This window comes from Humulus lupulus, chromosome 5 (assembly GCF_963169125.1).
Source record: "Humulus lupulus chromosome 5, drHumLupu1.1, whole genome shotgun sequence".
Classification (NCBI taxonomy): domain Eukaryota; kingdom Viridiplantae; phylum Streptophyta; class Magnoliopsida; order Rosales; family Cannabaceae; genus Humulus; species Humulus lupulus.
Genome location: NC_084797.1, coordinates 241,380,147 through 241,392,879, shown reverse-complemented (window position 1 = coordinate 241,392,879; position 12,733 = coordinate 241,380,147). Strand labels below are relative to the sequence as shown.

Sequence of the window (12,733 nt, the reverse complement as noted above, 5' to 3'; positions counted from 1 at the left end):
TCATCTCCATCTTTATTTTGTTATCTTTATTTACTTATGCTAATAGTAATATGATTAGTCATGCTCTTTCTATGTACTTCTAATTAGTCAAAGTAATATTGATATCTAATTTTATGTCTAATCTTCTATTGCATTATTGCCTTTGGGTATTTTGTCATTTTTAGATTGTTCATAAGATTAACATTGTGTTTTTAAAGTAAAGAACTTTATAACTCAAATGAACTTTTGTTAGAAAAGAATATGGACTTTAATGTTAGATTTTCCAAGTAAATGTTGGAATGTGAACTATTTACTTGTGTATTTTTGGAAATCAAGTAACTAAACAAGCATATGGATGATTTTTGAAACCTTTCCTTTTCTCAAACTCTTGATTACATATTACATTTATTTCACTTATCTCATTTTATCACTTTATCAAAAAGACAATTGTTTAACGCCCAAAATGTGACTACACTAAGCGGTAGTTGTAGTAAGATCAGGCGATCGATCCACAAGGAGGTAACCTAAAATCAAAAGGTTAGTAGGAAATAACACAAAAAGTTAGTAACAAGAAGTAAATAAAATTGTAAATGGAAAAAGGTTTGAGATTTTGGTATTGTATTTTTGATAAAGTGATGAAATGAGATAAGTGAAATAAAGGTAAGATGTAATCAAGAGTTTGAGAAAATGAAAGGTTTCAAGAATCATCCATATGCTTGTTTAGTTACTTGGTTACTTGATTTACAAAAATACACAAGTAAATAGTTCACATCCCAATATTTACTTGGAAAATCTAATATTAAAGTCCATAGTCTTTTCTAACAAAAGTTCATTTGAGTTATAAAGTTCTTTACTTTAAAAGCACAATGTTAATCTTATGAAAAATCTAAAAATGACAAAATACCCAAGGGTAATAATGCAATAGAAGTTTAGACATAAAATTATGTATCAATATTACTTTTGCTAATTAGAAGCACATAGAAAGAGCATGACTAATCCTATATACTATTAGCATAAGTAAATAAAGAAAGCAAAGTAAAGATAGAGATGAAATGTAACGCCCCAAACCCCAGGGACCGTTACGGTGTGCCTTGTAAACAGTGCTAAACTTGCTAACCGAGTCATTTGGCCAAAATCGTGAACTAAGTACGATTAGCAGTTTAGGGATTAAAACTTTGGTTAAGATGTAACGTTTCACTAGAACGTTTAATTTATACATTGGGATCCCGAAAATAAAGTTCCAGAGTTTATTACAGAAAATATTTGCAACAGGCCGTTCTAAGCGGCAAAACAGGGTTCAACCCTAGTTCCACTTTAAACCTCGGCCGTGGCGGACGAGCAGCTGCATATGTACACATCATCACCTAAGCTCTTCAACTCAAGGATGGTCCAGCTTCCTCTTGCCTTTACCTGCACCACGTAGCACCCGTGAGCCAAAGCCCAGCAAGAAAACATAATAAAGCATGATATAATATCAACAACAACCATAATAACCATTCAGGACTATCAGCCCAAGAAAATAGGTGACAATAGCCAAAAGTCACAATAATGAGCATCGTTCCTTCTAGCCATGTGACGATAGGGTCACCAGGGCTTAACTGATAAGTGATTCTTTCTTAAGTTTGATTAGGACAGGTGCAAGGTGATTAGTCACCAACATAACCTTCCTCGCAACTCTAGAGTCGAAACTATGGACAACGTCCCTTAGCCATGTGACAAACGGTCACCGGGGTCATATACCTTGGCTATAGTCATCTGATCATAGACCAGGCAAGCGCCTATAGTTCTCATTGACCTTCCGGTCGGTCCAGCATTAATACCCCATATGAGTCATTCAATGCCGACCTTGATTGGATCCAATCTTTATTTGGCCCGGCGTTCACAACGCACTGCCACTTCTGACCCTTGGGTCGGTGAAACACGACCAGTGCTCAGCCCGTGGTGAACTTAACTAATAAGTTACAGCTTCACAGACGGATCTGACACCATTGTCGATTCTGACTAATAAGTCAGCACCATACACAGGTAAGCCATGCCGCCAAACATATATCACATGTCTATTATCCATAAACAAGGTATTCAGCATGCTTACTTAACCGGTATTAGTACAATTAGGACTATGCATAAACACAGAGGTTCAAGCTCTGAACAATATCATACCCAATATACAAAGCATGTCCTAATCACATGTTTCTCATGCATCATATGCAATATATCCTGCAATCAATGTGCATCAATACCAGCCATGCATGCCACGCTTAATAACCAACCAACATGCATCAAGAATAGCCATGCATGTCATACTCAATAATCAACCAACATGCATCATAATAGCCATGCATGTCATACTCAATAATCAACCAACACGCACCAATAACAGCCATGCATGTCACATATACACAGGGTGCAGTTTTCTTACCTCAAAGTCGAGCTAGAACGATTAAAAGAACGACCCTTGAGAACGATCAACTTCTAGTCCATTAGCGGTCACCTAGTCATAACCAAATATAAAACCTCATCAAAATGAGTAATTAAATACTTCCAAACCCAACCCAAGCCTCCGGAATATCAAATCCCACTCAACTAGGTAGTAGGTTCGATCCTAGGCCCTTAGAGTTAAGTTCCCATCACAAAACCACCATTTAGTATTTTTTTTCCCTTAAGGGCCGCGGCCCTACATGGACCATGCCGCGGCGCGCCCCCCTGACAGAGCCTCCACCACCTTCTTCAAGCTAGGGCCGCGGCACCCAAGAACAGGGCCGCGGCCCAACTTCGCACCAACCATTTTTCTTCGTTTTTCCACTTCTAAAACCTTCCAAAAACCCATCTAAACATCTCCAAATCATCAAATCAACATTACCAAACTTCTCAATGGTCCAAAACCACCAAAACCTGAAGCTCAAACCAACCAAAAACTCAACAATTCGCAAAGTCCAATCCTAAGCTTAAAAACTTAAGAAACTCAAAACTTAACTCAAAAAAACAGAGCACACTTGAGTTCAAAGGCTAAAACTCACCTCAAACACAGCTTTGAATCCCCTTTGATGGTTGTTATAGGTTCCCTAGCTGCCACCTTTAATCCCCTAGCTCAACACCTCCATTTGAGCTCTCAAAATTCAAAGAAAGGTGAGGGAGGAAGTTTGTACGGGATGGAAGGGAAAAAGAGAGGATAGGCTCTGTTTTAGTATCAATCTACAGCCCTTTATGTCATATATATCCTTAGGGTCAAAAGACCAAAATACCCCTAAGCCAAATAAACCCCTCTAAAAGCTTCTGAGGGTAAAACCGTCATGTCCCGTTTATCTCGTTAATTATAATTAACGCTCTCTAATTCCCGCTATTCTCAATATCCTCAAATTCCAATAATTCATATCCCGTTACCCTAAAATCCCCGGTAACGCTCTAATCATTAAATTCACCCCGAGCCCCGAACTTAAACCCGTTATGACTAGACCGAACACTTACATCTCATGATCGTCTCATGTCGATTAGCTCGAACCAATCCACCTTATAGTGTGGCTATATTAATTAATCACAATCATGCACCCAAAATATACAATTACGCCCACAGTGGCCAAATTACCAAATTACCCTCATAATTAACATATGAGCCCATATGCATGCATTCACCATCATATAATAATATAATTCACGTAAACATGCATATAATCATTAAATACTATAATAAATCAATTATGGCCCTCCCGGCCTCCTAATCAAGGTCCTAAACCTTATTAGGAAATTTGGGGCATTACATGAAAGAACATAAATAACTCAAATATATTACATTAAGAACATAGTAAATCAAAGTAGCAAAATAACATCACTTGCATATGGAATCATCCCTAACCTTCCTAGGAAGATTAGGCCATTATGCTCATGATTCTCACAAAATTCTAACAAGAAAATATGAGAAGAAAGTGAGTGGAAATTTTGCTATAGTTTCTCTACTCTAAAAATTACATACCAAATGTGAAGAAAGTGTCTCTATTTATAGATGGAGAAAATGACTAAAAAGAAATTAAATAACAAAATGGGGTTTACAAAATAAATCTGAAATATTAATAATAAAATATGATTTTGAAAAATCAAATCTTACTATTAATATTACCCTTGCTATTTTTGTGTATAGTCAAAATGCTCTTTTTCTAAAATACCACAAAAACATGATTTTTAAAGCTCAAAATAGCAATTTACAAAGCCCAATACCCACAAAACATGGCTGGTGACACAAAAGGGTTTTGACCCATTTTTTGCCAATGAAAATGTGCCACATGGGCGGCTGGGTTGAAGAGAAGGCTGATGGGCTGCTGCGATTTGGGCCTGCGTGGCTGATGAGCTGCTGGAAGGAGTGGGCCTGCGTTGGGCTGGCCTTTGTTTGGGCTGTTAGGCAGCTTTATTGAAGGAAAAAAAAAAGGGAAATTTTCATAAATATGGCTTTTTAGCCATAATTGTGCAAAAATATGGGAATCAATCTTTTTATAATATGTATGGAAGATTTTATACAAGGAAAACTTAGAATATGGGAAAAATAAGTATATACCACAATTGAAATTTAAACAACAACACATCAGCACAAATCAGGGGTACACATATAATTACCAATTCAATCCTCCTCTGCTCATTTGCTCATGCGTGAAACATGATCAAAAAACCACGTTACTATTCCTTCCATCTCCGGCACTCAATTCTCCGGTGATAGCTTCCTTCTCCGGCAACGACTCGTATCTCCGGCGATCACCACAACAATCGACCAACTCTAGCAAAGGTTTGACCTCACCTTCTGCCAAAAAAATGCAAGAAAAATCTGATCACTAAAGCAATGGTCCCTTTCTGCAGAAATCAAAAAAATTCCAACATTCTTCCAATCATACCAGCTGCAATCTTTGAAGATTCCGGCGACCTGCATATCCACTACACGATCAAGAAACAAGGTTTGCAAGAAACCGTTTCCTCTATCAACTCTGTTCTGCTGTCATTTTTTTTTTTTGCAAACTATGTTAAATATACTATATTATTTGCAACTATTATCTTGATTATAATAAAAATGATCGTGATCAAATGTGCTTGCTGAAAAACAGAAGCAATTTATAAACTAAAAAATAGAAAAAAAATATCGAAGCTCACTGGTTTGTATACATTGATTAACCAGAAAAAAAACAAGAAACAATAACTCTGAAATTTTTACATCTTAATTTGTCTTTACAATAAAAAGAATAATTTGATATTAGTGTGAATTTTAACAGCCAAAACATTCAGAAACATTCGGACAACCAGATACTTGGAATAACATTCAATAAATTCAACTAAAATGTTTCAGTACGGTATGCAACTACAGATTAAGGGAACTAGTTACCTTCCCACTAGTTTTTGTACATTCATTAACAAAAAAAAATAGACAAGAAACAAGAACTCTAAAAATTTGACACTCTAATTTATCTTTACAATAAAAAAAAAAATTATTTGATGTAGCTGGGAAGATTTACTACAAAAACAATCAGTAACAATAGGGTAACCAGTTACCCTGAAAAACAGACAATAAATAAAACTAAGAGGAAATTACAACTATATAAAACTAAGTGTAAAAATAGGCAATATATGATTCATTATTAAGGTAACCAGATACCCTCCAAAAAAAAAAAAAAACAATGTGTAAAACTAAGTGTAACAAGTTACCCTGCAACAACAATCAATATATATATAACTAATTTGAAAAACATAAAATATATAAAACTAAGTGTGACCAGTTACCCTACAAAAGCTAAATGTTTCAAGAGAATATGTGATTAAATATTAAGTTAACCAGTTACCTAGCCCATTTAGAACCAACTAACTGCTTAAAAAATTGCCAAATTTTACAGATATGGACAATATTACTTATTTGGTTCAATATGGAGGCAATTGGAATGAAAACAACGAGTACCAAGGATACACAATGACTGGGATATTAATACCACCAAATTGTTCTCTTGACAACTTGGTAAATTTGATAAAAAAGGAGATAAAGGAAAAAACAGCAACTATTGAAGTTTCTTATCAAGTAGAAAAAGGAACACCACCAATGAAGGTTGTAACAGAAAATTTAGTGTTGTTCTTCCTGGAAATAAAGAAAAAAGTTGCTGCTAAAATACAGACTTACCATTGTGTGTCACTATAGTTCAAGAATCAAGCAATGAAAATGACCTTCTTCTACTAGCAAATCAGAAAGCTACAGCAGAAGAAATGGAGGTGGAGACATTATTAATGCAAGCAAATCAAGCTTCCATCAATGAACAAATGTTACTTGAAGAAGGAATGTCAAGCACAACAAATGAGGGCATAAATGTGTCATACATACCTCATTTTGCTGAAGAAGTAGCTGATTTCATAATTGATGACAATACAAAAAGAAAAAAGAAGTTGGATGAAATCCAACTAGTAATATCTGATTACAGAGTGAACACAATAGAGCAAGGACAAATTTACAAGGATAAGAACACAGTCAAATCAGCCCTTAGCTATTATGCAATGCTACATAACTTCCAGTTCAAAACAAAAAGATCAGAACCTAGAGAGTACCTAGTTACTTACGCAGATGAAACATGCAACTGGTTGGTGAGAGCATCTAAGTACAGAAATCAAGATTTATTCAAGGTACGGAAATGCAATCCAAATCACACTTGCTCTGTTGAAATTGTTTTGGAAGACCATAGGCAAGCAAAAAGCATCGTAGTTGGGGAATTAATAAAGAATAAGTACAAGTCAATCAAAAGAAATTACACTCCAAATGACATCATGAATGATATGAATGATGACTTTGGAGTAACTATGGGATACACAAAAGCATGGAGATCAAGAGAGAAAGCTTTGTGTGTAGTAAGAGGGAACCCCGATGATTCATATCAAAAGTTGCCAATATATCTTTACATGTTGAAGCAAGCAAATCCAGGAACAATAACACACCTACTCACAGACAAGGAAGATAGATTCAAATACCTATACATAGCTTTCTCTAACTCAATCAAGGGTTGGAGATACTTGAGGCCTATAATTGTTGTTGATGGAACTTTTTTTAAAAATGCACATGGTGGTACCCTATTTTCAGCATCAACGTTAGATTCAAACAATAACATTTTCGTGTTGGCTTTTGGAATAGCAGACTCTGAAAATGATAACTCATGGCTTTGGTTCTTCTCCAAACTGCGAGAAACCTATGGAGAACCCGAAGGTATGATAGCTTCAACGATATATTATTGTTTACAAACAAATAGGAACATTTTACCAAAACAAAATACACAAATACATGCTATTTCTTTTAGAATCTGACCAAAGTAACTGGTTACCTTCACCAAAATAAAAAAAAAATTGAAAAATACTTAATTTTTGTTTTTTTATTTTAAAATATTTGTACTCCACAGGATTGGCTATAGTTTCTGACAGACATAAGAGCATAGACAATGCAGTACATATGGTGTACCCAAATGCTTTCCATGGAGCTTGCATGTTTCACTTACTCAATAATTTGAAAGGCAAGTATGGGAGCCATGGAGAAGAACTACAAATGAAATTCATTGTAGCAGCAAAAGCATACACACAAACAGAATGTGAAAACTACATGAAAGGCCTTGATAGACGCATTAGGCCCTATTTAGAAAAAGCCAAGTATGAAACTTGGGCAAGATCATACTCGCCAACAAAAAGATACACCATGATGACATCCAACATCGCAGAATCACTCAACGCTGCACTAAAACCTGCAAGAAATCTCCCCATTGATATCTTGGTTGAATGCCTTAGAAGTTTGGTTCAAAAGTGGGTTTGGAACAACTCAAATAATGCAAATGGAACATTCACAAAAGTCTCTACAGCAACAGAAAATGAATTGAGACATGACATTGTTTCAAAAATGAAGTATGAGGTATGCAACTAAACATATTCTTACAAATCCTTATTTTGTCAATAGATGGTAACCAGTTACCTTCCATAAGAACAGGAATTTTTTTTTACACAGAAGCATAACTAGTTACTTTAAATCTTAAGTCTAGTTAAAATGTTTATTATCTGATTCTATTTCATGACAAACTATTTTTAGGTCCTGCCTTTCAACACAATAGAATACCAAGTTCGTGATCAAAAGGGGATAAATTTCACAGTAAATATACATAATAGAACATGCACTTGCAATAGGTTCCAAGAAGATGAAATACCTTGTGGCCATGTAGTAGCTGTCATTGCAAAAAGAAACTTGAGTGTGTATGATTATTGTGCAAAATTCTACAGAACAGAAACGTTGAAAGCATTGTATCAAGAAAATGTTCGTCCTTTGCCCCATAAAGATGAATGGAATCTCCCACAACACTTGGACATAATAGTGCTGCCTCCAAATGCAACAATCCCTGCAGGAAGACCAAGAAAGAAACGAATAAGATCAAGAGGGGAAAATAAGGTAATAATCACCTGTGGGAAATGTGCACAACCAGGACATAATAGGAAGACTTGCAGGAATCCTCCATTTCAGAAGCCAAATAAACAGAAAAAGCCAAAGACATAGATTCATATTCTACAGCAAAAAAAACCTTTCATAGCTTTACTCATTGAAATAGAGACTTTCATATTCATCAAGTATCATTCAGTATTTTAATAAGATTGTTTCAAAATGAAACACATTGATTGGTTATGCAAACTTATAAAATCCTTTCAAAATAATTCTTGGATTTGTTTGCTTCTATTTTTCAATGCTACCATCACTATAAATAAACCATGACGAAAAAAAAATGATCGTACCTAGTTACCAAAAATTAACAACAAAAACAACGATATAGGTAACTGGTTACCCTGAAGTTTCAATACAAGATAAATTACCCCACTATAACAATCTAAAAGCCAAAAAAAAAATGAATTAAAACCTTTACTTTCTTCTATCACAAACTCGTCTATATATAATATTAAAGTTACTTTAATATTAACTTAATAAACTGGTTGCATAACTATAAAAAAGACAAGCTTAGGGGAAAAATAAAAAAAAAACACTTAAGTAACCAATTACCCTCGGTATATTAGGAAACAAACAGTCTGAGTACCTAGTTACCCTCAAATATCACCAATAAAATTAGTTAAACAACCCAACTATGAACTAGTTTCCCTCAAATTATTCCATAAAACAGAGGAAAAAAATACAAAAACAAACAGAAAACTAGGTACCTGCTTTAAAGTGTTATCTAAAAAATATATTAATAAATGTAATTAACAAACAACAAACCAATGGGGAAAAAATTAAAAAAAAAAAAACAATTAAGTAACCAGTTACCCTCGGTATGTTAGCAAATAAACAACCTGGGTACCTGGTTACCCTCTAAATCATTCTTCCAAATGCTTACAGCAAAAGAATTAACAAAACGATATACTAATATGTATATATAAAATGATCTTAAGAATCCCAATGTTTTACATAAGAAGAAAATTAAAAAAGCTAACTGTTAAACTAGAAATTGATTCATCATTTAATTACAGTTGTAGCAAAGATAAAAAACCAAAAGAAATATAATATCACTAAAAGCCTATGCAGCAATTTTCATTCTTTTCTGTCTCCTCTCCAGAAGCTTCTCAGTGAACTCATCGCTAGTTAAGTATCCCTCAAGTTCTTTGTTCTTTCCATGATAGTACAAGCTGACAGCAATGTCTTTGCGAATGAGATGAACATCAATATTTTTAGGCATCTCATTCTCCTTCCCAAGAATTATTTGCTCAGCAAAATAAGTAGAAAACACCCCACAATCACTGCATAATAGAAAAAAGTAAAAAAACAACAACTAAGAACATATAAACAAAACAGAACACAAAAAAAAAAAAAAAACTAAAATCAAATAAACAAACTAACCAATCAGTTTGTTGAGGAATGCCTTTAGCAATGCTCGACTTCAAAGCCTCATTCTCTGCCACATCATACGGGCTAACATCAAGATTAATATCTTTACGAACATAGAAATCAATCATCTCCAATAGAAGAGGAATCAAAACAGCAAATGCCTCAACGACAGGTAAAGTCTGATTTTCATGCTTTGCACCAGACATTGAATCATACACCGTAAGAGATCTCTGCTGTACATTAAAGTGCAACAAAATCCAGTGCATAAGACCCTTCACATTAACAGGCATGACAACATCATCAAGCAAATTCCAATGAGTTGCACAAAACATGGATTCCCCCTTCATTATCTTCAAAGCAACGCAGCTCTCATCTATTTTAAATGCACCACTACCTTTTTTCTTAAAATCTTCATACATAAACACTATGTTTTGCCCAAAACAAGTGTCAGTCGTAGATACTCTTCTCTTCAAATCTTTAAACAATTTAACCTTTCTCCTCAAGTAATACATCATCACATCAATATGCTGCATAATAAAAAAAATACATGATTATAAAATGATATGGGTAGAAACAAATCTACTATGACAGTCAATAAAACTTTGTCACACAAGGGTAACTGGTGACCATCATCAACACAAAAACCAGTTACCCAATGAACTACAACAAAGCAAACAGTAAGGTAACTGGTTACCCAATAACATCATAATATATAGCATAAATAAATCACTAAACTTATTACCTTGTAAAAAAAAAAGAAAAAAAAACTCCAACATGAAAAACCAGATAAATTAAAAAGGGAGAATCTCACTGATGAATCAACGAATTGCCCAGAGAAATAAAGGCTATGAAACCAAGTCTTCTCAGAAATATGAACAAAAGTGAAGTTAATTGGTGGTTCCACAGAATTATCATCATATTTTTTGAACCTGAAAAATACATTAAGAAACAAAATAAAAAGGTTAACAAATTAATCATACATATTACACATATAACAAACTTTAAAGCAAATAATGGTTGTACATACTTGTTCATTTTCTTCAAATCATGATTAATCCAGGAGTCAAACTGAGACAGTTGTTCTTTAGTGTGATTATCACCAAGTTCATTGGAAAAGGGACAAATATTATCCAATATCGTCCTCTTTCTTTTTTGTTTCACTCCAACTTCAGAAGATCCAAATTTTGTTAAGAAAGGAGATTTTACAACAGCGCTCGGCTTCGCTTGCCTTTTCCTTCCCAAAATCAGTCCAGTATCAACTGCTTGTGCATCATCATACATCACAATTGACCACTTACTTTTATCCTCCAAAGAACTACTCTCTTTAAGTGGCCTCTCAACCGAATCATTAATAACTCTCCATATTGCATTAAAGACATGAAATGTGGGAGTTCGAGGACTTGAGCATACACTTGAGTCAACTTTAATTGGCTCCTAAAAAAGAAATAAAAATATACAACCAATACTACATTACAAACAAGAAAACACGGAGGAAATAAACCAATTGCTTAAACAAATAAAACGAAAATAAGATCTTACTTTAACAGTAGAAAAAAATTGTGAAGCAATCTGAACGGAATGCTCCAAATTAGCCCCCAACTCCTCACCAATATCAACATTTTGGTAACCCCCAGAAGAATGGCCCTCAAAAAAATCCTAAAAAATACAAAAACCAGCAATTTTTAAACAAAATAGAACCAAATTAGACATCATAAAAGGGAAACACACAACACAATAGAAACCAGTTACCTCCGAAGAAACCTCAGCATGCATAGGATCTTCAAACTCTCTACCAACATTATGATTACCAGCTGCCATAGATGCCTTAATACCATCCAACAAAGATATAACAGAAGCAAAATCAGATCCAAAGGATGCCTTCAATTCAGAAATTGCAATCAATATAGACTTCTGGGAATCTTGCACTTCAACCAATTTGATTGAATGGCAATAAGATCCTGATGCATATCTGAGGAACTAGCAACATCGTCATCGGGTGGAACTGTTGGCAAAAACTTGCTTTCAAAAGACAACCCTCTCATAATAGGCAGTCTCATTTCTTCAGTAGTAGGCATTATGACATTAACATCATACTGCAAGAATCAATTTTTTTTTAAAAACAGGCGACACAAAAATAACTGTGACAAAGTAACTAGTTACCCAACTATAAAACAAACATAATAAAAAATAGAAAGAGAACGACAAAAAAAAAAAAATGAAAAAAAAAAACAAAATCAATACCTCTTCCTCCAACAAAACGTTATCAACCAAATACTGATATGACACACTTCCCCTGCTTGTCCAATTCAGAATCCTTGGAAACAAACAATTAACCCGTCTACACAAAGCTTGAGAACAAGAGGGAATTGTCTCATATATCCATATAAGGAAAGCAATAGGGAAACCATAGCACTTATAACTATAGTTATCCAGTGACCCATCAGCTTTCCTAGGAACACAATCATACATGGCGTTCCTATCTTTCAAAACTGCCCGCATCACACACCTAGTTCTTTGCCACAACACTTTCCCAAAAGCAAACTTCTTCATCTCAGCAAAATTAGTATCAACCATGGCAAAGAAAGAGTTGTCAACACGAGTCTCAGTTTGTGTCCCGAACAAAAAATTGGCTAACAAATGAACAATAGCCAACTTAACGACAACCTCATCACCTTTCTTCTTCAAGTTTTTATCATTAAACGCACATGCAACCTCCTCTTTCCTAAGTTTTTCTTCCTTCTTGGGTTTACCTTCGTACAACGGAAAAAGAGATTTCCTAAGCCCTAAATCAGCCTCTTTGAACATGCCAAAGTCAACACTGCCCACACATTTCAAACCAGTAATGAGGGCAAACTCACTGATTGAGAACCTAACTAATGTGCCACCCAAGTTAAACCAAAACTCGGATTC

General features: G+C 34.6%; 1 protein-coding gene across 1 annotated transcript; it reads left to right on the top strand.

The window, feature by feature from the left end:
- Positions 1 to 5,842: 5,842 nt before the first annotated feature.
- Positions 5,843 to 8,509, top strand: LOC133780183 (uncharacterized). The gene is made up of 5 exons (XM_062220055.1): positions 5,843 to 6,046; positions 6,184 to 6,985; positions 7,118 to 7,186; positions 7,377 to 7,876; positions 8,051 to 8,509. Exons 1-5 carry the CDS (start codon positions 5,843 to 5,845, stop codon positions 8,507 to 8,509), a joined length of 2,034 nt encoding a protein of 677 aa, XP_062076039.1.
- The last annotated feature ends 4,224 nt before the right edge of the window (positions 8,510 to 12,733 follow it).

Coding starts and splice junctions, on each gene's coding strand:
- LOC133780183 (XM_062220055.1), top strand. CDS start 5,843: ATGGACAATATTACTTATTTGGTTCAATATGGAGGCAATTGGAATGAA. Junction 6,986..7,117: donor TTTCTCTAACTCAATCAAGG/GTTGGAGATACT, acceptor TTGGAATAGCAG/ACTCTGAAAATGATAACTCA. Junction 7,187..7,376: donor AACCTATGGAGAACCCGAAG/GTATGATAGCTT, acceptor TGTACTCCACAG/GATTGGCTATAGTTTCTGAC.